General features: G+C 39.5%; 1 protein-coding gene and 1 long non-coding RNA gene across 6 annotated transcripts in view; one reads left to right on the top strand and one right to left on the bottom strand.

Moving 5' to 3' along the window:
* Nucleotides 1–21,873, top strand: part of LOC120358973 — a 42,971-nt gene extending 21,098 nt beyond the window's left edge. The window contains exons 3-5 of one of the 2 annotated variants that reach the window (XR_005575870.1): nucleotides 13,797–13,902; nucleotides 14,153–14,189; nucleotides 20,190–21,873. This is a non-coding gene — a long non-coding RNA (uncharacterized LOC120358973). Of the gene's footprint in view, nucleotides 1–13,796; nucleotides 13,903–14,152; nucleotides 14,373–20,189 lie in introns of those variants that run through there. The other variant, XR_005575869.1, reaches the window with a different exon arrangement.
* LOC105200525 (transcriptional regulator ERG homolog) overlaps nucleotides 1–26,565 on the bottom strand; it is a 57,384-nt gene that overhangs the window by 13,796 nt on the left and 17,023 nt on the right. For 3 of the 4 annotated variants that reach the window (XM_026132540.2, XM_026132541.2, XM_026132539.2), the window contains exon 3: nucleotides 7,238–7,297. In XM_026132540.2, coding sequence (XP_025988325.1) covers nucleotides 7,238–7,297 — 60 coding nt within the window. Of the gene's footprint in view, nucleotides 1–7,237; nucleotides 7,298–10,453; nucleotides 10,907–26,565 lie in introns of those variants that run through there. The other variant, XM_011168142.3, reaches the window with a different exon arrangement.

Below are 26,565 nucleotides of genomic sequence, written 5' to 3'. Positions count from 1 at the left end.
TGTAAAAGAAAGAGAGAAGGGACATTAAATTTGAGATTTAAAAAATTGCTGAATATAAAGAAACGTAATTTTGAAAATTGAGATTTGCAACACATTTACATTTCTGATACATAAATCCCGAGAAGACTTTCATATAGTTTAAATTCGCTCTTAACTTACAAATTTATTTGTCGGTGTTTTTGTTAAGAAAATACTGACAAATTTGTTAAGGAAATACTTGAAATTGATAAAAAAATCCGTAGACAAAAGATAAGGTTCGATAAAGGATATTCTGTACATTCTTTTATCCTTATTTAAGGGAGACATTTAAATTTCAATTTTGACAATTTCTCATGCCTTGCCTTAATTAATTTTAAGCGGATATTTAATCGATATTTATGATGTGACGTTGACGGACGGATGTTTCGACTCACGACCTCTCGACGAAACCGGCTACTTTTTGCGCGCGTAGGCGATAGACGTTCGACTGCACGGTTAAAGTGGAAACGCAATCCCTGCACCCCAACAAGGAATCAGAGATGAATGCGAGCCGATATGGGAGGGAGAGTCCCGAACGCAGTCAGCCATGCGTGAACGTGTCACGCATAGGCACGTGCCCGTGTATGTACTACCGAAAGACATAATGCGAACGGCGACAGCGACTCTGACGACGTGTCCCGCAACCCCTGCAATATGCTACGGACGTTTCTTCCGCGCGATTCCAATTTACCCGGTCTTGTATCGCCAGGAATATAACAGTCCAACCGAGATAGAGCGTACTTCGCCCCCGCCTCGTTCGCCAACGCGTTTTTCCACAACGCGGAAAGATCACGCGACTCGTGCCAGATTAGCATGCAATCAAATAGCGTTTCAAACTTTGCCATCAAATTTTTTTATCATAAATATAGCGCCTGTGAATTTATAAATCAGATCTTGCAAACCGTTTAATTTTTTAGTCGCATACAATCAGTACTTTTATAATTAATTTAATATATGACAATGTTTATGTACGTTCATAACATTGAATTAGAATTTTTAGGTGTTTAACGGACAATATATGACTTCATAAACCGATATATCCAGGGATAGGAATTAATAAGTAACGAGTAACGCTGTCACCATTACCGCTACATTTTTTATCTTAACAATAGGGTAACAAATACGTCGTTACCATTACTCAACTACTACACTATTACTGAAATAAAGTAATTTGTAACTTTACTTATTACGTTAAAAAGTCAAAGAACCATTAGTAACGTTACTTTTACTTGTACTTTTACGTAACGAGTGAACTAACAAGTTCTTTATGAGTAACGAGTAATTGTACGAGTTACCTGTCAAAGGTGATTATCCCAACTCTGACGTTACCATTATTATTATGAAAAATTGTAACATCAAATCGTTATTATAAAAAAATAAAAGTAACGATGACTCGCTATATACTTGTCGAACACGATACTTTCCGTCCTTGGATATATCTAATGAATTAGTAGCTAAATGATGTGTCAAAAGATTAAACTATGGCAATCAAGTCAGTGGGGAACAAAGATATTTTGTAATCATAGAATGTGCATAACAAAAGCGCGAGTGTCTAATAAATTTTCTTCGAAACAGCGAGGAGATGTGAACCGCATCATCATCCGATCAGCACCTCTGTTTCCTCCCAAGGGAAAGAGAGAGAGGGAGAGAGAGAAACGATGCGCGCTTACCCTTACTTCATTTTTATTGTCGTAAATCTGGCAGCGCGAATGCGCTGGTCACGCGCCGTTTCCCAGTGACTTGTTGCCCACGATCCATGTCCCCCAGAGTTTCGCTCCCGCGACCCCGCAGGATCCATGAACGAGCGGAACCCGTGCCAGCAAGATCCGGTCGCCCGCTCTTCTTGGCCGGGGTTCCGGTCGCCCCTTCTCGTCAGATCCGCGCGCTTCAAACTTTTGGGAAATTCTCACGAATTCGAAATCCATTTTCAGACGTGCTGTCAGTGTTGATCTTATCGATCTCGTCTGATTAATTTTATATGTCGTTGATTTATTTCTTGTCTCTTTCTAAATTATAACACCGCCTAAAAATGCAATAGAGGAAGAATATTTTATTATAGTTCGATATTTATATTTATTATTTAGTTATTTGTTGTTAACACTAATTATACGGAATTAATAATTATCAGGAATGTGTTCACTTCAAAGAAACTAAATGTGTTTTAATCAGAATGTAATTAAAGAATGAATTTAGAAATTTATATATTTTTTGTCTTTGTTAAAATTTAAAGGAATTCCATGATTTATTTAACAAGTTATTAATTCTCTGCTGTGGAAGTAAAAATCAAGTACGATTGGTTTCCATGTGCATATTTTAAGATTATGTAATAATTTTTATCACATAACACGCGTCTGTTGAAATTATTCGTTTCATCGTTACCTGACTTTCCGAGGAAGTCTTCACACACGTAAAAAATCTAATTAGGTGTCTAAAGAAGCTTTGAAAGGCGTTGAAAAGATTAGATAGTTTTTAGACGTCTTTCGAACTTTGCGTTATTGGGATATCCTAATTGTACCTCCAGCGTCAATCACTTCGTACATATTTTAAGGGAAGCAAAAGTCAGAATTGGATAACGTGGGAGGGGGGGGGGACGGAGAGATAGTTACCTATGGTGTCGAGGATAGTCACGCCATACGGGATCGGGCGCGTGAGCGAATTGCCGAGGCACGCGCCGCTCCGGAGTACGTAATTATCATAGGGAGGTTGCCCTCAGACACATATACACGCGCGCAGGGGGTCGAGGGGTCGGTCGACTCGGGTCAGGAAGTCACGCGAGGCGCACTGGGGAGCGGAAGGGCAGCAGCAGCGTCGACGGAGGTAGGAGGAGAAAGAGAGAGTGCTTTTATTGTTCTACGAGTCGTCTTAAAGTCGCTTTTCCTGGCCAGTGGGCAGACCCGCTGAAACCCCTGGCTGGTGGTCGATAACGCGACGTGATGTTTCTCGACGGACGCGCCAGCGCGCCTCGACAATTCTCGAATCGACCCGCTGGGGTTTATGTTATTTTCGCGGTATAAGCCGTCGCGCAATGGGAGGAGCCACACTTGTTCAGATCAATCCTTATGTGCTTGTGTCGGATCAAGACTCGACCGAAGCACTTTTCCTTCCGTTTGTATTGTAAAGAAGACTCCGTGAGAGAGAAGCAGGAGAGGTTATTCAAAGCTCTCCATCAAGTTTAAGCTTTCGTTTGGTAGGAAATTGTAACTGATTACATTTCTTCCTGATAGAGACAATTTTAATATTAGATTCTTATAAAACTTGAGATTTAATTGTGCGTGAAGTTAGGTGTTTCTTTCAGTCTTTTATATGATAACGAAAAAAAGTCGCTTTAAATTTATTCGATGCATGTGCTAATGCCTTCGATGATTGGAAAATAATATAAAATCAAATGTATCATGACATTTGAGTAGTTTTTCCGAGAATAATAAACTCAATTGGGAAATCTGTTCAAGAAGTATAAAATTTCGAGCTGATAACGCTCATGACTGCGCCACAGATAATTAAGCTTCAACTAGTTCACGCGAGAAAGCTTTTTGACCACTTCGACTTTAGATTGGATCGCGTGGAGTAGTACAACGCCTCAGTGCGCATTTCGGTACGGAAAGGTTACATGAGCATGACCTGCTTCGGGACATGGAACAACTTTAGGTTACCAAGCACGCGAGCAACATTAATGGGCATACTTGAATTACCGTTTTACAGATATATCTCTAATGTGTTAATTCATGGGTGTCAGTTCATCATTGTCCTTGCATGACGTTACGGAACATCGCAAACAAGTCAGGAAGTAATTTGCATTAAAACACGTCGCTTAGGGAGCAATTCGCTGAATTTTCTCGCGTATGATAAAATTTCTTTGGCATAAAAATTTACAAACTCGAACTCTTGCTCTGGATCAAGTGAATTATTACACAGCGCGCGTTATGGCAATCTCGAAATATTTTTAACACGAAGGTAAACACGTACAGTTCAAGGAATATAATTTATACAATACATTATGTGACACCTGCAGCGAGAAAAAAGTTGTTAATTGATTCGAATTTTCAACTTGATTAAATTTCTTCAATTGAAATATTTGTGTTTTTTTTTAAGTTAAATGTATAAATGCTTAAATTAAAGTTCAAGTATTTCACGCATTTGAAATATAATCAAGTTGAAAAAATTTGTCAATTTAACAACTTCTTTCTCAATGCAGACGTTGGAACTTAAATCGTTCAAAGTTATTTTTATTAAAAAATTATATTATTTAAATGTTTGCCGCCATTGCCGCACTTGAGTGACAAGTATCATCGCGTCTCGTGTTATTGTTGTTGAAATGACGCTGTCTAAATCAAATACATCTTTGTGCACTTTACATTCGTCATTTCTAAACCACAGGAATGGGCGTTAAAAGCTTCTTCTTCTAGTTATCCTTTACACGATAATTATCTAACGAATCTCGAAAGTGCGCACGGTAATCTGAAGTCGGGCCGCTACGGGGAGACAAGCTTGTAATTTCAATTTCACGCGGTCCGGAAGACCACAAAGTGCCCTCGGGTCAACACGCGTCACGTCACGTAATTTCATGAATCTCGGCGATGACGACGATGTCGTTCCCTTTCGCGTCGCGGCGCAAAGCGCAAACCGAGTCAAAGGCGACCCCGCGCCTGTCAAGATCAGAGGATGCGGTGTTGGAGCACATCAGCCATTCGAAAATGCCCCCGAGCCCACGCCGTGCTAAAACGACATTCGTGTGTGCGTCGTCGCGAGAAATACCTGAAAATTAAACTTCCAGTACACACGAAGCAGTGCGAAGAAAGGACCCAAAATCTTTCTTTGGAGGAGAGACCTTCTTCCTCAAAAAGAATTCACAGAATCTTATTAATTAACACGATTTGCGGAATTTCATTATTAATTCGTCATCTTTTAGAAAATAATTTATCTTGGGCTTGGATAAAGTGTGACTTGAAATAAAAATCTAGGAAACCAAATTTTTTTCTACGTTATTCTTGTATGCAATTATAATGGTAGCGATACAAGATTTACTGTAAATTAGGGTTTATACGTAACATGAAGAAATAACAAGCAATGCGGATCTGTCATCATTTTTCTTCGTATATATCGAGAACCGTCAACTTTACAACACAAGATTTGATAAGACAATCTCGGAACATTATTATTTATACGATATTTTAAACTCGAGATTATAGTGAAAAATTGTCCGGTTAAGCTGCGGTGTGCTACGTATTCGTCATCTACCGTATCATACGTTGCGTTAAATTATGCTTAATGCCCTGGTGCTAGGGTGTGATATGGCAGACCGCGCGAATCGTGAATGCAAGCTTGAATACAAGGGTAAGGTGGACACTGACAGCACCAATGGGTTCGCACGCGCGCGCGTTCAAAGGCGAGACTTTTACGTCCTCCCGCGCGAGATCACGAAGGTGATCTCGAACAGTGCCGGGGCTGTTGTAACCTGGTTGGTGGCGGCCAGAAGCCGTTTATAACAAAGATGCCCGCGGGCAGGTCTCTGTGATCTCCGCGAGATGATTGTGCTACCGTTGGTGTTGGTGTCCACACAGGGTGGGGCCTGCTGCTCTTCGACGTTACCACCGTGCGGGCAAGCGTCTCTACACAGCCCCCGGGGCTTGCTCTCTGCCACCCTTCTTCACCCTCTCGCTCTCCTCCTCTCTGTCGCTCGCTCGTTCTCCGTCGACGACAAAGGGGCCGCGGTTCAACGCGCCACAAAGCACCCGGGACGCCACCTACACCTACACCAACACCCACATTCTCGCATCCTCGCATACGCATCTGCACGCACAAAGCTCGTTCGAACAAGCCGGAGCGTCGCGACGCGTGAACTTGCACCCAGCGGCGCCGCGACTCACCCTTTAGGTATACGTAGCGTCTAGCGAACCGAGAACGAAGCAAAAGAAAACCCTCTCAGCCAGAGGGGGGCTTCTGCGAGGAGAAACGGAGGACACGCATGACGAAGTGGGCTCGCGAAATTTGAAGAAACCACTCCGGGTATTTGACATCGATACGACGGAAAATCAATCGGAGAAATACAAGACGAGTAGAATCTAGTCATTAATTGTCAATGATAATTAGGGCTGTCAAATCGTTGCGTTAAAAAATTGGACTTCTGCGACTTATGATATTGATGCTTTGACTTTTATATTATAATATATGAGAAATGATATGCATATCACGTAAATTATCGTGTAGATTTGTTATGTGTTGAAGTATGCTTGCATGAATCCGGAAAATTTCATGATTTGTCACTTCGTGATTTGTTTGATGTAAATGGCGCAAAAAATAGTAATTGCTTAATAAATATCAAGGTGTTTTCTGCAATAGCAAGAGGTGGTACATTATACTTCCAAGATTGTATAATCTCATTTTTTAAAATAAATTCTATAATAATCAAAACAATAAGTTTTTTAGGCTTGCGTATGCTAAAGCAAATTATAGTTAGAGGGCGGTCAACAAAACGAGCAAAATAAGGTGGAAAGTAATATATCAAAACTAATCTCGCATAGACAATGTCTTACATTAACAATGAGACGTTTTGTCTGTCTTAGTCTTTATCAATCGTATTGAATTCTGCCTATTGTACTATAATCTATGACGCGAGTTACATTATTAGTCCACAATATATACAAATTGATTGAAGATTATAGTACAATAGGCAGAATTCAATACGATTGATAAAGACTATAAGTACAGCCGAAACGTCTCGTTGTTAATGTAAGACATTGTATATGCAAGATTAGTTTTAATATATTACTTTTCACCTTATTTATCCATCTTATTGACCGTTCTCTAATTATAATTAGATTTTATAAACAATATAATACTATCTGAATTAAGTAATACGTGCTAGATAAATGCACTTGTTGTTTTATATTTAAAAATACGACTTTACATTTATATTCTCAAAATTTTGATAAGTACATACAACGTTGCTTTATATACATTGAAAAAAGAGTTTGGTGATATCTACCAAATGTTGAGTGAAATAATGCCAATAGAATATTTCTAAATATTTAGTAACTATTTGGTTACACTCACTAAATATTTAGGAAAGTAAAATTAGTTTTGATTATATTAATCTATTTAATTGGCATTTCACTCAACATTTGATAGCTTACCGAACTCTGGTTTACCGAACTCTGGTTTCAGTTTATCCTCTTTTTGCTATTGCTAGACACCTTCATAAATAAACTCAGATGAGACTCACCCTGACCAGGTGCCGGCGACGTGGCGTGGCTCCAGCCTCCCTTGTAAGAGCTGCCAGCATCTGAAAGAAGGGGAAATATTTTTCAATCGTTACTTCTTATTCGCAATGGAAAGTTCTCGATTTGCCGTGACGCGCGTTGAAAATCTACGGCGTATCGATCCGCGTAGATATTTCGTGATCCGGCTGGATTGCGATTACATTTTTTGAGGTCACGTTGGTAGCGCGGGCGAATATATCGTCGGCAATTACTGGTTAATCGGTTCGAGGAATCACGAGAAGCCATAAAGTATATCTGATTGAAAATTCGAGCTACCGTGGCGGCTTCGCGAGGAGGGGGAGGAAAAAATGTAGTTCTTCTGCTACGCGAAATCTTTACGACGCTTTAACGACTCTGATCGTTCCTGCATGAGTGCGATGCAAGACGCACGTGAGATTCCACGCATATGCTTCGCGAATGCGTATACCGCCCTCGAAATCGATTCTCGACATGTGGATTTAATAACGATAGTTGTAACTCAGCTATTTACGTTCAAAGTCGCAGAAGTTGAAAAACTTTTGGCTGTTGCATTAAAATTCAAAAATATTTGAATCTTTTACGATACACATATGTTAAAAAAAGGCGTGTAAGTGTGTCAGTCAGAATCATATTTTTCGTAGACACTAGATTGAACTTTTAAAATTAGAAAAATGGTTGTTTATTTTTAGGCATTTTAATAATTTTTTAGTTTTAGCAAGAACTGGAAACGAAATAGTTTTAACAAGTTAAATTATGATTCTACAGACTTTGTTGCTGAGAAACAATGTCTAGAATAAGTTGTACAATAAATCTTGTATAAGAAATGTCTTATACTGTAATTATAATATGGAAGGAAGCCTAAAGAGAAATATAAGTTGAAAATATTACAAATATCACTATTTGATCGGGTTATTGAATATAACATCGCCTTAAACACAAATCCCAGCCATATCGTAAAATTAAATCAGTATTAGTACTCTTTATAACACATGAATCATTTTGTTATATGTATATAACACGTATATTCTTCGTTTTATATTTAATCTTACAAAAATTGTGACAATCTATTTTTATTCTTAAAAATGTTTTTGTTTAAATTTCCTCTTTTCTGGGCATGTATTAAGGAACTGTTTGAAATGGATTTCAGTCAGAATTATTTCATTTTTCCTAGAAAACACAATAGAAACGTAGGGAATAATCGAGCAATTCCGTTCAGAATCCAGTTCGAACAGTTTCATAATACGTACCCTGGATCCATTTGATCGACGATCGCCGATCTAGCGGTCTGTTCGGTCGAATAATATTCGAGCAAGACGGATGTTGAACAAACATGGAATTATTTGTAACACGTGCGCGGAGATGCTCGCGACAGCGACGGCGGTGTTATATTCGCCACGCAAGAGTTCTCTCGAGAGCTCCCGGCGCCGAGCGAGCGTACGCGTCGCCGTCGGTGGCATGTTTGCGAACAGATATATTTTCATTTCGCAGTTATTGGCACAAAGGGTCGGCCCTTGTGTGTACATACGTAGGTACGTCACGCCGCGCGGCAGAAACTCCGACTTTCCGAGCAAACAAAACGACCTACGCGCGCGCTCACCACGGCTCGATCTTTCGTCTTTACTGCCCCCTTCATTTGATCTGGAGACCCCGGAGTCCATTAATGGATCCTCGGATTTCATGTTTCTCAAGTGCCGAGGGGTGCGCCGATCATTCGGTAATGCGCACCGGATTTTCTTGGGGTTTCTCGCGGAACGGTGTCGCGAGACACGTACAATATCGTAAAATTCTCGTGAGCCCTTCTTTTTTTTTCGAAAAAAAAAACGTAGCCTAAAAAGCGAAAATTCCGACGAATTGTCGAACACTTGTATACAGTCATTACTATTTGCAATAAAAATTTTGACGATGCAATTATAACATTTCAATAAATATACGTTTTTTATTAAGTATATTATTACTTATTTATTATTAGTTGTATTATTTGTAAACATAAAATTACATAACACATATTATAACTTGATATCTAAAGATAAATGAAGTTTTATCTTAGAATTCATTATTTTTTATTTGTAACTTTAGGTTGTTCTACATCTTCTAACGTTAGCATATCTATTGCAAATAACGTTTACATGATAAATAAATTTAGTGATAATAAAAACTCAATAGTACAAGCAAACATATAGTTTTGCTTATACTTCATGGACGTCAATTTTTTGGCAGAAACATTATGCATGATTATGAAAGATAACAGATATTTGATAAAGCAAATGTAAAATAATAGAAATTTTATTTCGAATTGTCGAAGGTTGCGTGATAAAAATGTATTAAAATTCTGATCTTATGATATTCTGATGTGATATTTTGATTGCTTATCTAACTTATCAGCCAATATTTGCTTTCTCTTCACTTTCACAAATCACGTGGTCACTAACAATCACTTCTGAATATCGCGTTATCATATTTATTATCTGTCTATATGTATAACTTAATCCTTTAGCGATTAAGATAACTGTTCCAACTGGATTCAATACAAATATTCTAGTTTAAACAGAAAATAATTGAGAATTCAGCCATTTTTGTAAGACAATATAAAATAGAAGCTTTCGAGACGTTTACGGTGGATACATGTTAAATTTTTTAATCATTTTTTAATAGCCATATTTATCGCGAATTAATGCGTTTAGAAATACACGCATTTTTTCAATTTTCACATTTTCATAAAACACACAAAAAGTTATGCTACTAGATGTTTAATCCTGTGTGTGGACCCTATTAATAGAACTCATATCTACTTTTAAAAGTATATTAATGTAATTAAAGAACTGAATAACTGATAATATTCGCGATATTTCACGCATAAAAAGGTCAGATGTTTTCGCCATATAAAATGTAAAGTCGCAATATCTTTAGAAACACTCGCGCGTGCGACACGGGGTTAAACATGTAGCTCGCAATGGAGACACGGCTTTTCGAGCACGAAATTCGCAGGCAGGTGGACACGTGCGTGGTAATTAGCCAAGAGAATGGCGTGGGACCGTGATTTCTCACCACACTATCGAACATATGGCAGGCTAGTAAAGCAATTCCGCGCGCACAGAAAGAGAGAGAAAGGAGAGAGAGAGAGAGAGAGAGAGAGAGAGAGAGAAAGAGCGAGAGAGAGAGAGAGTGAGACAGATAGCGGGGACGTCGATCGTCGAACGTACCGGCGAACAGCATCGATAGATTGGTGAACGCCGTGGTGCGTGGTAGCTCCGCCGCGGTGGTACCGCTGCTCTTGAGGTCCAGCATCGCGCGATGCGGTATACTCGCGCCGCGACGCGCGCTTCAGCTGCTTCCCCCTGCGGTGCGGCGGTGTTTTTACGCGACTCAACTGCCGCCCTTATCGCGGCACCGTCGTCGACTTGCGGATTAGCTGCTGCGGCACGAGGCGCGACGACGACGTGGTCAGAAACGTGGTCATATCAGCAAGCAGACGCCTCGATACAGGCTTACGTTTCTCACCCTCGGCGAGCGACGGCGCGTATTATTACTATTACTCTCGTTTCGCCGCTGATCGTCGTCTGCACGAGCGTACTGTACGTGGATTGCGCGCCAATAAGGGCGCCGATCATCTTGCCGAGCCGCTCCGAGCGACACTGCCGGCTCGCGCGAGACGGACGACGACGTCGCTGGGGGTAGACAGGACGCGCCCGATCGACGAGGGCCAGCGGGCGAGGTCTCCGCCCCGAAGGGCGCCGAGGTCGCATAGGGGTTGGTTCCGCGCCGCGGTACGAGGGCCGGGCCTGCGGGGGTGATCAACACCCCCGCGTACGAAAGGGCGGAAGCGCGCCTGCGTGTCGCGAGTATGGCGGGAGCGGCCGCAGCCGCCGCGGCGCGGCGCGGTGCCCCGCATCGCGGCATCCGGCGGCGGCGACGGCGGCGACGGCGGCGGCGGCGGCGGCGGCGGCGAGGCAGAGGCGGCGACGGCCGGGGGTGGACGGCCGACCGGGAGCACGCGGCCGACGTGCACCGGACCTCCTGCACTTACCGACCGGCGCTTGTCGACGACGTAGTTTGCCCCGGTAACGACGTGCCACCGGTTCCCTTCCGGGAACAAACCCTCTGCGGTAACACGCGCTCTCGCGAGAACCGCGCACCGCGCTCTCGTACGCCGGCGTGTCGCCGCGCCGCGCCGCGCCGCGTCACGCTGCCGGTGAGATCTGTCCCTCTGACGACTGGGATGCAGGAATCACAGTCTACTCAATCTGTTTTATTTTTTATTTTTAATCGAACTGCTCCTTTAACCATTAATCCGTGCGTTAAAGAATTATATATTACTTTTTTCTCTTTCAAAAATAATTTGCCACGCGTACTCTGACAAGTTCGACAATGAAGATAAAACTTGTTAAAATTCGAGCGCAGCTTATTTGTCAAAATTAATATTGCCGTCTTTGAAGTTTCTTTCTGCTTTTATAGACTACCTCGAAGTTTAAAGAGTACTGTTCAGATGAAATGGCAATTAAGATATCGATTAAAATATTTTTTCTTTTTATCTCGAGAGGCTCTTATATTACATTGAACGGCTATTGTTTCAATTTTCTCTTTTTATTTAAACACCTTTCGATGTTTCAGAATCTTATTTATTTTTCCTACAAACAGGGAAGGGTAAGAAATTTTTTAATAAAAAAAACCAGGATTTTTTAAAGTCTTGTCTTTAAAATCCGTCTTTGAAATCTACTAATCTATATCGATTTTTCCATTTTAATTAAATAATTAATTCTTAGTGAAAAGAATCGTTTTTATTGTGCCTTTAAAAAATTCTAATTTTTTACATTTGCTATTTTCTTTTTAGATATTGTCTATTCGTTTCTATGACTCGAAATAAATCCCGCCATAGAAAACAGCATTGACTTTCTAGCTGACCGCTCAGGAACATATCGGAATCTTTCCATATCTCCAAGTTTTTCAAACCTTTGAATTTTCCGATAAAGCTTTCCGTTCGAGTAATTTTGTATTATAAATCACCTGCACATTTTTAAAATGTGAAAAAATGAAAAATAAAATAAAACCACGGTCTCGACAATTCAAATCATTTTTACGAATATTGTTTCTCTCTCTCTCTCTCTCTCTTCTTTCTCTTTATGAAATTCTGTCGAATTATATTTCGGCGCGCTATGTTCTCGTGAATAATCGATAGATGCAGCTGCCGCTTGTCAATTGAGGCTATTCAACGACGCATGATTATATTGCCGAATTATAATAATTACAGGAACGTGCGCCCTGGTTATTTCGGAATTACACGGCGACCTCGTTATTAATGAGAAATTTACATTTTCGTTGTAATTATATACCTCTTGCGCCTGGGGCGTAGCACGTTGTACGTTGCATTTGCATAAAATCTGCTTTATTCCACGAAAATATGAGACTGTCTTAATTAATTAACTATTTATCATTATTATTATTCTAATGACGAAGAAACTTTATGGCGCCGCATACAAATGCGTGCAAACCATTCTGTTTTCTGTTATCCGCGTCCGGCATTAATGTAGTTTAATTTGCTACTTTATATACAGAGAGTATTTTCAATCCAAGTTTCTCTATTTATAGTCGATTATGCAATTGTAAAACTACTCTGCGTGATTAACAAGTTCCGATAAAAGAATACTTGTTCTATTATTTAACTCTTATTTTACCAAATTATTTTGTATATAACACAATATGTTTTATGATAAAATACTCATTTAATATTCTGATAAATTCTGTACGCGATAGTTCTACTTTTAATGTAGAATTTTGTTTACAATCAATCTAAACATTTCACAATTAACTTGCATTTAATAATATTTTTTAAGTATAACTCTTTTTTCATTTGTGACAAATTTGTAGTTGACACTTTATTTACGAATTGATCAAAAGATATGATAGTATTTTGCGCCAAGTATATTTTTTGTTTATATATTGTACTTCAGTCTTTTCGTGTTCCGCGAGAGGTGAAAGAACGCGAGCAAAGATACTGGCGATCGTAACGTCTACGCATTTCGATTCAGTGAAGCGGAAGGGTAGCACGTTTTCAACCGTTAAGACACGTCGCAGGCATCAAAGGTTAAAATCGTGCTCGAGGTCAGATACAAGGCTACACGCTCTCTGAAACACAACATGCAATAATACGCACAGTAATATTGTGATGTTTCACGCACACTGATATACATAAAACAGTTTCTTAATTGAAAGAATATTGCGACTTGCTAATAATAATCCTATTTTCTTAACGCATTCTATTATGATACCTCGTAATGTACATTGTAATATTTTGTTGCGTTGTAATATTTGCCGTAATGCAAGGAATTAATATTAATATATCAAAGTTATAATTAATGTGTACGATATGATATAATTCCTTATCGATAGCTTCTTTGCTTAAATACTAAAAATGGTATTATTATTTCTACTAATTTTATAACATATCAAATTTTAATATATTTCTAAATAAAATAAAATTCTTTTAAATGCAAATGCAAATTATTTGGAGATATACTTTGTTAAATTATAAATATTTTGTATGTGCAGGTAATGAGTGTTAAAATGAAAAGAGGAAAGTAACTTTTGTGAAGTTGGACGGATGCAGATGCAGCACCGGAGGATCCGGTTCAGGCCAAGCAGGAGCGGTCCAAAAGTAAGTTTTATGTTTATTTTAATACCTCATGATTAAATTTAATTATTTTAATACATTCTCTCTATAACTATAAGATATTTATATAAATTTGACATTAAAAAATATTCTACAAATATTAAACGTTTCATATGTATAGATAATTTATAATACGCATGCTTCTTGTTAAAATAATTGATTTTAATAATTATTGTGTGTTTCACAAAAATAATATTTTTTCCCTAATTTAACTCTGAATTTGCGCTTGTTACAGATGTGCAAGGCGTCGCTGTCCTAAATTGGCGATACGAGTGAGTAGACTTTAGGGTATGGGTGATGGTTTTTTTTCTACAAATCGATCTTGGAAATCAGTGCAATTTATTGCTTATATAGATGTTTGCATGTATATGTGACTTTTTGCATAAAAAGCATCGAAAGAAAAAAGCAATATAAGTCATTTTTCATTTTTTAGAAGGGAAAATTAATTATTAAGATAGGTATACTCAAAAGTCATAAAAAAGTTTTTCTAATAATTTTGTTCAATTTATAAATTACATGATTGTGATTGAATAAATAATTTTTGCCCAAGTAATTAAGAATTTGTCACTTATAAAATATGATTTATTAGAAATATAAAGATGATACTTTTTTTTAATGATTGTGAGATTATTGATCTGCTCTCGACGCTTTTTAAATTTTTAGCATGGATACTTATTTAGTATCAAAATTGATAAAAAGAACCTTGTACGTAACTAGGTATGTACGAGAATTCGTGAGAAAATGCACTCAAACTTTTAATTTTTGTTATAATAATGTTTATGTCGTGTGAAAAAATTGTAAATTTTATGAAAGTATATTCTAGAGAAAGTTTCGCGGAAACTGTGATTATCTGAACATTTTGATAAATTCCGCGATTTAGTTCTTTTTTTATTTGTTATTCATTTCTCTTGTTTTCGCGTTTATTTCAAATAGAAATTAATTCGTAAAAATTAATGCGAGCTTTTATTATCTTATTGATTTGATGAAATTAAAATTTTGTAAATTTCGCGTCGCGAATATTTATGTCAAGTGCACAATCAACGGGAACAACGTGGGAACAATACGGAAACACATTCTTCTGAATCAGTTCTGGTTATCGGATACAACGAGTTGCGGATGTAAGTACAGCGGAAGATGTATCGGGGGATGTCGAGGAATACCGCGAAATGATGTAAGTGATAGAAAATTTATTTTATAATCTGTTCTTCTTTAGCTATGCTTTTTCTAAATTTTATAGCAAGTATACATATTCTTTTTGATTATTGTATGTGATTAAATATTATTATTAGGAAATTTATTTTGATATCTTATTTTTCGACTTGAAATAAAATAATTTATGCGCGATTTTTTTTCTCATAGCACTTAAAAATATAAATAAATGTTATGTACAAATATGAACGCATATAGAGTTTATATTGTATACATACGTAAAATATTAACTGTAAAATTTTACAAGTAGCAGTTAAAAAGAACAGATTACATCGCATGCGTAGTTATCGTAATGTTTATTATAATTGCATTGATTTCCAACGACAAAAATAAAAACAATATATTGTTAAATATATAATTCTATGTTTTGTGCACTGAGTCGGACGAATTTTTATTTGTTACCGTTAGAAAGTTCTACATACTTACATGCTCAATTGTGATGCGAAATTGGTACTTTGATGTTTATCTTATATTTTTGTCCTTATATTTTGTGCAACTTTAATGAGTACAATTAATATTTATAAACACATGTCTTTATGTAATTTTATTCTTTTTATATACATGCAATTTTCACAATTTGATATTATAACAATTATCTTTATTAATCAATTTAATTTGATCGATATCTAATAAAATTTTTTGATAAGTCCCCGCAATGCAAGAATAGGCCGTTTATATAACATACGATAAATTTGATAAGCCAAGTGAAAGAAATTTCATTTATCAACGTGGGCGCTTAAAGAATTAGATTAATATTTTTATATTTATCATTATTATCAATTGAAAAAATAAGTGAGTTCTAAATATGAAACAATTATCGCGCCGATCATTTTGACGATTATGAAATCGGTTATTTAAACGAAACATATAAATCTAAGGTTTGAGTTCGCGAAAAAAAAAAACGTTGAACGCGATTGATGAGCAAAGCGATGGCGATGATCATCGAAGACTGAAAGTGGCTAGCGCGCGTGTGGCGGGCGCATCGACAGGAGTCATTTGCTGTTTATAACCGTGATTCACGCCACGGTGATATTCCCCGTCGTGCGGGCGTAGGAGGCCCAGGAGGTACGACTCGTACGTTCGTTCCGCAGCTCGCACGCACACGCACACGCACGCGAGGCCGCGTGCCCCGTCTCTCTTTCGTAGGTGTCCATCGCGTACGTTTCGAGAGTAGGCACCCCTTGGCCCCTCCGATAAGAGGGCACGCGCACGACACGCGACCGCGTACGCCCGGCGGCGCATTTAACGCGCGATCACTCTCGAGTGCCCGCGAGCGCGCAGCGCGCCGGGGGTTAAAACGCACCCCCGCGGTGGGGTCCATCGTCGTTTTTCTGCATCGACCATCCCCGGGCCACCCTCTACTCGTCGCTGTTCGATGTTGCTCCAAAGCGTACCTTTCTCGTGAACGAAGCATCACGTCATCGATAATCGACCGGAAAGTTGCGAATTATTTGGGGGTGAGAGTATCGTCAGTCGTATTGAAAGTCGGTCTCCTCAACGAATTAATATTGCAAATTAACAACCGTGAAAGGTAGTTGACGGGCCATTGTTCTCTTGACAAAAAACGTGTATGTTTCAAATTAGTTAAGTACATCAAATCTAGTTCGCTAATTCACATTTGTAATATGTGTTTCTCTATGTGTACAGGAAAATTTGTAGGAGATAAAGAACAATTATTTTTAGTTTATTATTATAAGAGTAGATCTTTAAAGAAACGTATTGACAAATACAGCGTTTTGACTGAACTATTTAGCTAGATTGATTTCAAAAGATTTGTTACATCTATCAAATAAAAATTGAAAATGATATGTATACACTAAAGAGAAATTTTATTTTTAAATAAATGTATATTTTTGTAACATCATTTTCTTGATTAAAAAAATATTTCTTACGTTTAAAAATAAATTATTTTAACTAATATTTATTTAAATCAAAGGAAACGATTTGATTGGAAGAATTTTTTTTTCAGTGTAGTTATTGTACAGTTATTGTACTCTGAAGTTATCTTTATAAAAAAATTGTTCTATATTTCTTTCAAATGAGTACTCGCGAAAAAGAAAGCGTGATATTGCATTCCGAAACTGACAGGACGTAATAGAATCCGCGTATCTCGATAACAAAGGGCGATATCCTGACGCACGCTCGCCAGGGCGATTAGCTCAATTAGAGGAGCAGCAGAGAAGAACTCGGTCGGGCTCGCACGAGTGCTATCGTCGATCGGTCTTGAGGAGGCACTTGGATGCCGCGACGGAGGAGGCCGGCAGCCGGCCGCGTGCCTGCTTCAACCCTCCCGCGCATTATCTCGAGATGTAACGAGAGAGTGCCGGAGCGGTATTACGGCTCGCGCGCTCGCGGCGTATGCGGACGGTGTTGGTGCGCGTAGTATCATTGTGCGCGGCATGAAACATGACGGGCCGCCAGCTATTGTATAACGCGAGACGCATAGCCGCGAGGTAGGGCATGGAACGATACGAGGGAGCCAGTTACACACCCCGCCGCGGCACTCTACCCTTCTCTCTTTCCACCCCTCTCGTTTCTAGTGCCTAGCACACAGCTCTCGCAGCACACAGCGGCGCTTGCCCTCTACCCCCCTTTCTCTCTCTCTTCCGTCTTTTCTCTCCTTCGCCCTTTTCTCGGTCCATAACACGATAAGAACCGTGTCACTTTGTTACGTTTGGGGGCCGCTTAAGTGCGCGATGATACATATCTCCCTCTCTCCCCGTTGCTCGCCAGATAATTCCTCGCATTCAATTTGTACAATATGCTCAAACCGCCCCGGCGGTGCAAGATAGTAGGATAGTATGTCTCGTCGACACACGCGGGTTACACCCGGCATCGGTATCGTTTCGGGTGTACCGATAACTCTCGGCGCGTTGCTGATAACTCTGGTTAGAACGAAACCGCTCGCAGACGACGTCCCGCGGGAAACGAAATCCGATCCTCGATGCTCGATGCGAGGTTGTATCGTCGTGTGAGTAAGGGAGAAATGTACACGAGATTGATCTGGAGAATATCGATGTCCGCGTTATGTTTGCCTTTTAAAGGATAGCATAGTATTTCGTATATATTATGATACGAAGGTGTCTCCGTATCCCTCACATTACATCAATGTTATCTATAACTCTACGTAATTAAGGATGATTTGGCTACACAATATCAATTAAAAGCTATTGAAATTTAAAAACTATAGGCTTCTTAAATTTATTCTTTTTTTTTTTTTTTTTCATAAAAATGTTGGTCATAAATACTCGAATTTTGGCTGTGAATGTATTTTTTTTCAAGTTAAACATTAAATTTAAAGTACATTAAAGTTAATGTATTTATTACTGAAAAGTAAGTGCATGAAATTTAATTCACCTTTGACAACTTTAAATGTTTTTGAATGTATTATATCTGCTTGAAATTTGCTTCCGTTACATTACATTAAATTCTGCTGCCGGTTTTTAACAGTGCAGCTACAAACAATAAATAATTTGATTTATAATAGTTTGCGCAGTGTAAATGACCATATTTTGCTGCAATTTCAGTTTAAAAGAATTAAACGATTAAGAATAAAATAAACTTTTGCACCATTTTATTAGATTATTTTTATTATATATGTATATGGGGACAAACTTCACTTTGGACAAACATTAATTTAGCAAACAAAGCAGGCACTCAAATAGTTGAACAGAAATATAGCTGTTGATTGTCAATTTATCAATTTTTCCAAGAGACCGTATGGTTTCTTTGCTGAAGGAAGGCATTGCAAATAGTAAACTAAATAATCGCAATGTATGCCGCGGACGGATCTTCCTGCTGCTATCTCGGTACCAGTTTCGACAAGTGGCTTGAGTGATTCTTTAGAGGGATTCTTTGCGTAGCATTTTAAAGTCCAATGCACTGGCAAACGCGTTCCCGTGGCATGTTTACTGGCCTGCATGCGGCAGTGATACAATGCCATACGTTGACACGAAGTCTGCCTTCAATGGATAATCGTATTTGTTATTCATCGTCTTCAAGCAAAGGCGGTGACAAGCAATTTGATAAAATAATAATAAATGAATATATAATAATCTTTGACTTAAAGAACGTATCTTTATTTCTATTGAAAGAAACGGAAAAAATTTTTTTATATAAGCATTTTTGAATGTAACATTTTCAGCTGGTAAAAATCTGTTCAATATATTTTAAAATATAAAATATTTTAAATATTTACCGTGTTTTTTTCTTTTCGAAAAAAAATGTTTTAAGTTCAAAATATGCTAATTAGGAAATATCTCAAATTTTCTTGATGCAATTAAATTTATGTTCCGACGATCTCGACTGGCGGATTCGAGAAGATTTGCGTAGTAGCGGTATAAGGTAGGGTGCGTATAGAAGCGAAGGCCATCAATTACGTTACGCAAGAACGCAATCGCGAGCTCAAACAAAGGTCCAAATGCGCATCCATCCCCGGACTCCGAATAGTTAGCGCACGCTTCATATCTTCAGCCTAATTATTTGCGAATTTGCATATCTCTGGCTGGCGTAGCGCGTTCCGGGTTAACCAAACTGCTATACTTTTGTTCGTGCCCACCGGATATCTGTTTCTGTTGGCTCCGTTGTGAATCTAGATTCAGCAATTCAACTATGATTACGATCGTTAAATTTAATATAAAAGAAAAGCAGTAGTTTTACCCCTTTATTTAAAATACTTGACAATCTTTTATCGGATTTGTTAGACTTTTGTAGTATTTTAATTTAATTTTTGTAATAGAAAAATTGGTTCCTTTAGGATATTTACGAATCGTAATCTTAATTTTAATGGCAAATTTTTTATTAATTTTTTCTTAATGAAACTTTACAATGTCATTCTTTTATTTAATGCAACTTTCCAATTTTTGATATTACATCTCTTTGTAACTAAAATCTCAAATTAAAGTGGTATGCAGGAATTATTATTTTTATAACAAGATAACAATTGAATTAGATTACCGTTCTGTAATTGGCATGACATTACATCTTGCAGACATTTAATTAAACATTGCTTAACTTCGACTTCAGCAAGTATCTTTTGGGAGTCTCGTATGTTTTCTTCCTAGGCACAGTGTCTATAAGTATCTGTCGGGTAAACCAGCCCTGGAAGTTCTGACGTGTTGCGTTGGTGAGAATGCCAGAAGCGAACGTGGGGCGGAAGAGACACGGAGAGGATGGAAGAGGAGACAGAGAGAAGCAGGAATGGGACCGCAAGTGGGTGGAGGAGAGCGAGAGAGAACGGTGGGACGGTGTGCGAGGGAAAAGACGAGCGAAGCGGAGAACCGAGAGAGCGGAGGCATCCGCGCGCTCATTTCCGTTTTGGGGCCGTCGAGGGGGGACGAAAAGGGGGGCGCTAACTCGCGAGATATTAATTCCGTGTTAGCGCTAGGAGGGTTGCAGAGGCGAAAACTACGTGCCGAGGGGGAGTACTACCCTGTCCCCCCCCCTCCTCCGCATCCCCCTGCTACCCGCGTCTCTGTCCCACCGCCGTTCTTCTCCCCCGTTCTCCGCCGTGTCCACCAATGTAACCACCCTTCGCGCGCGCGAGGGTGGGAAGGCGTTACAAATCAGAGATTAGCCATAGTTAACTCGACTTGCGCAGTCAAACAGTTAATCAATAAACGATTATTTACATCGTGCGCCCGCGGCGTGCTCGCGCGCACCCAACGCACCCAACGCGACCGTATTTTCCCGCCGCGGGATGACGAATGCGGCGCTGATAACGCCGCTACTCGCTGGACCACCCGGGTCGCTCGGGATTAAAATTAAAAATATACCTATCTCTCTTCAGCGATCGTCCACCGACTGGTAATTAATTCGTGTCCTACGTTTGTGAGAGTAACATAGACACGCACGGCTCAAATCGATCAATGTGATACGTGATTGTAATTGGCGTCGCGCTATGTTAAACAGTTTATTAATGAACTCATTGCAGTCTTTCTGTTCAATTTACAATTGCACCCTAATTGTTAATTCTGGTTATATCAAGTGGCAATTGAATCGACAGAATGACTTCTCAACGGTAAAATTGCTTAAAATTTTCGGAGTACACGTATTTGAAATGATAAAAATGAAACGATATTTATTTTGAAAAAAATTCTTTTTTTAATTAACGATTCAATCTCAGTTACAACATTTGAACTTACAAGATGCTTTAAACCCTGCGCTCTTGTGTCTATCTGTGTCTCTGCAATTATTACACACGATGTCACGTTAATTAACTCCTATAATAATAACAGATTATTTTCAATTGTCTGAAAAAGATGTAACTCAGCTAGGCTTCAATCTGTAACATCGTTGTAATATCTTCGATTGCAAATACGTTAGCCGAACTTGGATAAAATTCAGAATGAAATTTGTGTCGAATGATGGGTATTTGACCCTAATAAAGTACGTGGTATAATAATGAAATCTGGAATTCCGATTGGAGGATATAGACACACGAAGAAAGGAAATTTCGGACAACGCCGGGCGTCCATCTCAGGAAGGCGTCGATTAGGACCGAAGGACGTCGCGCGCAGGCAGCGTCGACGACCTCATCGTCGCGATACCTCTCTCTCGGAACCGAACCGTTTCGCGGAGAGGATCATGGTGGCTGACGATCACGGTGCCGGTAACAAACGGCACGATGAGTGGGCACCCACTCGCCCACTCTCGTCGGGAGGGTAACGGCGGTGCTGCGGCAGCAGGAGGGCGCGTCGACGAGGATAGAGAGGGAGGAAGAGGAGGTGGAGGAGGAGGAGGAGGAGGAGGAGGAGGAGGAGGAGGAGGTCGTGAAAGAGGGGTGCGCGGAGGTAGCTGGATGACTGGCGGCGGAAGCGTCGTCATGGCGACGCATCGATCAGCCGCCGCCACGCGAATCGAGTCGAGTCGAGGCCACATCGCGCCGCGCCGCGCCGCGCCACACCGCATCACACCACACACCGCGGATACGTGCGCGTGTGACTCGCGTGTAGAGACAGAGAAAGAGACGGAGCGAACGGAGGGTGGAAGGGAGGAAGAGAGAGAGAGAGAGAGAGAGAGAAAGAGAGAGTCCGGTTTTACTCACATTGGTATTGTTACCTCGGTTGCCTCTCTTTGATCCGCGAGGCAAGACGAAGTCCAACGAGCGTCGATGGGAGCACAACGGGGGAGGGAGAGGAGTTTCTCCCGGGGGTAGAGGGTGAAACAGGAAGGTCGAAGAAATCGGCGAACCGAGGTCATGGTTTTCTTTCGGAATGCCGCGGTGACGGTGAGCATCGCGGATGTTCCTTTTCCCGTGTGTGCATGTGACGTCGCGTTCCCGCTGCAACAGCTGCGATGATTATCGCTTCGTTTCGCGCGAGCAGCGCACATGCTCCCGGGGGAGATCACAGATGATGTCCCTCTTACGCAGTAATTATGTGAAGCGCCGCTTGACAACTTTATCTGGCTTTATCTTTCGGTGTTGTAAAATACGTGTATTTAATAAAAACGCGAACGCATTTTAATAGAAAACGGGACGCGCCGCAAAGTTAGCACGGTGCTCATCGCGCGCGTAACACCTTCCCTTTTCCGCGATACCAAAGTGTAATAACTTGCGCTTCCGCCGGTTAATAGAATAGAAGATTCACTGGATTGGAGAACGTAATAATAAATTATTAAGCAGCATGCGGTATTCGCGTATTATGAACGATTCGAATTTTAACATCTATGTCATTACATTTCGACCTTTTTAAGGTCGCTTAAATAGCGCGGAATGGATAATTTTCATCCTGCTTTTTCATCAATTATAGATTATCTGTTATTTATCTATTATTAGTATTTGATTAATGTAACCAAAAATAATTTTATTTTTCTAAATATTTAGTATTACTAAATTTGGTTCTTTTTACTAAATATTTGGAGAAATAAAATTATTTGAATTATTAAAGTTATATTAACCAAATGTTTAATTAGCATTATTTCACTCGACATTTGGTTAGCTAATTGTATCAAACTCTTTTTTTCAATATAATATTCTACAAAAGTAATGAATAATCCCTGTATTATAAAATTATTATTTTGTGTTATTTCAGAGTCAATAATATAATTTTATTTTTTGCGATGCTTTGAACGTTTAAAAATGGCTTTTTACGCTCAAAATTTTATTCTATAATCCTTAGACGATTCACGTAATATTAATCATAATCTTGAACACCAAAATCTGCACGAGAGTTTGTAATGTTCCGTCGGCGGTCGGTGGAACTCTGACGGATGGTGGGATTCGATCCGTAGAGAACCACAGGAACGCGCCGCAGTTCGACTGCCACAGTTCAGCAGCTTCCGGTGGCCAGGAACGGCGGGTGTTACGCCGAACCGGGTGTCGGTGGTCGATCGATCCCGTACACGAGAGAAACGTGGGGAATCGTTCTCGTCCTCCTCGTCGCGATCGTCGTCGTCGCCGTCGTCGTCGTTCAACTCGCGCGCGCGCGACTTCCCTGGTCTTCCAGTTCTCAGCTCGCGTTGAATACCGCTGATTGTCCTCCACTCGCTCGCTATCCCGCCCTCTCCTCTACCCCCGAATCCCCCTATCAAACTGGGGTTGGAAGGGGGATGAGAGGGAGACTTCCACTCCTAACCATTCTCATCCTGCCAGCCCGAACGAAACCCATCCCCGTGGGGGCGCCCTATCCTCCCCGGTGCCGTTGCTACTCCTACCCACTCCACGATAATGATGGCAATCAGACCCTCAGAAAGGATTTCAGGAAATTCTCTCGCCTTTTTGTCGGCGGCCGGGGCGGCAGCGACGGCGGCAGTGGCGGACGCCACAAACACCGGTCGCCCCGTCGTCCTCGCACTCGTGGCAGCAATAGCCACCCTTTCCTCTCGCCGTCCTCCTCGCTATCCCTCTATCCGCTTCGTCACGCTTTCTTCCTCGGCCGATACGGCAATCGCGACATATCCAAACCGCTTGCTTTTCAATGATTTAACGTGAAATGCAACGTGCCGACTTGCACGATAACGTGCCGCGGGAAACCAAGACCTGTTTCATATCTCAGGATCCAGTTATAGCGTAATCAAATTGGATTGTTTGAGTTTTGGAATTTTTAGACATTTGAAGCATTGCAAAAAATGAAATTATATTTTTGACTCTGAAATAACACAAAATAATAATTTTATAATACAGGGATTATTCATTACTTTTGAAAAAAAGAGTTTGATACAATTAGTTAACCAAATGTCGAGTGAAATAATGCCAATTAAACGAAATTCATCCATTTAAGAATTGGTAGGTTTAGGCTTCTTTATAGGTTTGTGTCTAAGATTATTGATTGGAAATTTAGTCGAATGGGAGATTGCGTCTGATTTCTTTTAGATTTTTAATTCTATAGTTGTGGAAATATTTTTAACATAATTTTGTGTGAGTTAGTTACTACTTATTTCCTTAAAAAGATAATACGATGTTAAAAATGTATAATTGATATAAATTTATATAAAATTTTGCGTTCTTTTAATCACTGAAAAAGTGCATTTTGTCTTTTTCCACCATTGCCAGAGAATCTAATCGATATCAAAACTATTCTGTATAAAAATATACACTGTAGCAAGGGACGAATCACAGAATGATAAGAATAAATATTGCGCACAAACGCATAGTGGTTTTCGTCAAAATATATACGATATATAAACCCCGCAGTTACTCCTTTCGCGAATCATAAGGAAGAAAGTATCGTACTAGCAATAAAATTTATGATAATCAGTTGCACCCTCACGAAGAATTAATCATCGCAGCTGTAATGACTGCATATAACACGCGGTGACGGTGCCTCATAACTAATGCATACGATGGAGCGTGAAGCTCGCTTTATCATATCCCAGATTTTATCAGAGTTTACGGTCCGCGATTTTCAATCAGTTTTACGTATCTGCAACGTAGCTCATACATAACAGTCGTAATTTTTGACAACGAAAAACCATCGAACGTGGCTCCTAAGCAAAAGTAAGTTGATCGTAATGTTGAGAAATATTTATGTCCTGCTAAATTTTTAGATGTAATATTTTTATGACACTCTACACAGAGTTGTTTATTTAAAAAATATTATATTACTAAATCTTTGAAATCATAACTTTGTACAAATTATTACGATACATGATACCATTCTATATCTTTCTTGTGAAAGAGTTTTTTATAAGGAAATGTATTTTTATTATATGCCAAAGATGTGCCAACCTTTTTATAACATTTATGACATTGATTATAATAATAGCTTTTCTGTTAAGTAAAGAGCTTTTTAACAGAATTTTAATTGAGATATTGGTAAATTTCTAGAGATTAAACCAAATAACCTTTTCGCAAATTAAACTTAACTAGGTCAAACGAAATCGTATTCTTTAGTTAATCTCAAGTAATGAAGATTTTATTTTACCAAAATTTTAATCTGTAGTTTTTTGTATGAATTTGCAGTAAACGGCTTTATTTTTATTAAGAAAAAAATCAATTGTAAATTAATATTAAAGGAGCCATTGGAATTGTGACACTTAACATTTTTTGTTTTTTTGTTTTTATACTTCGCTAAGTAGAATTTGTCTCTTACGAATTGCTAGTCTTATCGATTAACGGTGCAAAATGACAGTCACTTACCGCGAGAAGAATGAGGGTCTATTTTATTTCGGAAGTGACAACGGTGACGCTGCAAAAATCGGCGAATGCATTCTCTCTTCCTTCCCTTTTCTCCCGTCTTATTAGTATTAAAATTGCCTTGTGCTATATATGTATAAAATACAAAGTACATAGATTTTTTATGAAGATGTGAAAACGTTTAAGCACGAATGGTACATTATGTACAAATGCTAAATACGACTTGGAAATACGGCCCAAACAAAATTTATCACGAATTATTAGCCGAGATCGATTAACAAGCTGAGATGTCAATCGCTTGTGACGTGGCAAACGAGAGTCTATTTTATTTCGGAAGTGACGACGGTGACGACGTAGAAATCGGCGGGTGAGACCCCCCGTCGGCGACGAAAAGCAAGAGCGAAAAAGAGAGAGTCATTAGCCAGTTAATCATGCGTTATCGTGTGTGCTTAATGTTCCGTCAATGAAGGAGTGACTGGGGAGTGAGCATTGGAAAAGGGAGTCTCTTGGTAGGCGCCTCCGCCCCCTCTCCCTTTTTTTTTGCCTTTCCTTGGCTGGCAGTCAATATTGTTGGCGTGCATAGCAGCGTGCGAGCAACAGATCACGCACTACCACACTCGACACGATCTCAACCCTCACCTTTGTCGCGGTTAAAGGGCCCGTTTCTTTTCTAACTAATGGAGGTGACGGGGTAACTTCGGTCGACGCTAAAGGGCCAATCTCGCTGCAGCTTTTACCGCGTTCCTAGGAAGCCTTGAGTGCTCCCAGGAAATCCGACGAAAGATTATACTGATAAATGCTAGTTTCTTACGTATAACTGTAATTGAACTTGAAACATTTATTCATAATTTAATTTATGGTTT

The sequence above is a fragment of the Solenopsis invicta genome, chromosome 11 (genome assembly GCF_016802725.1).
Source record: "Solenopsis invicta isolate M01_SB chromosome 11, UNIL_Sinv_3.0, whole genome shotgun sequence".
NCBI classification, from domain to species: Eukaryota; Metazoa; Arthropoda; class Insecta; order Hymenoptera; family Formicidae; genus Solenopsis; species Solenopsis invicta.
This window is presented reverse-complemented; position numbering and strand designations above follow the sequence as displayed.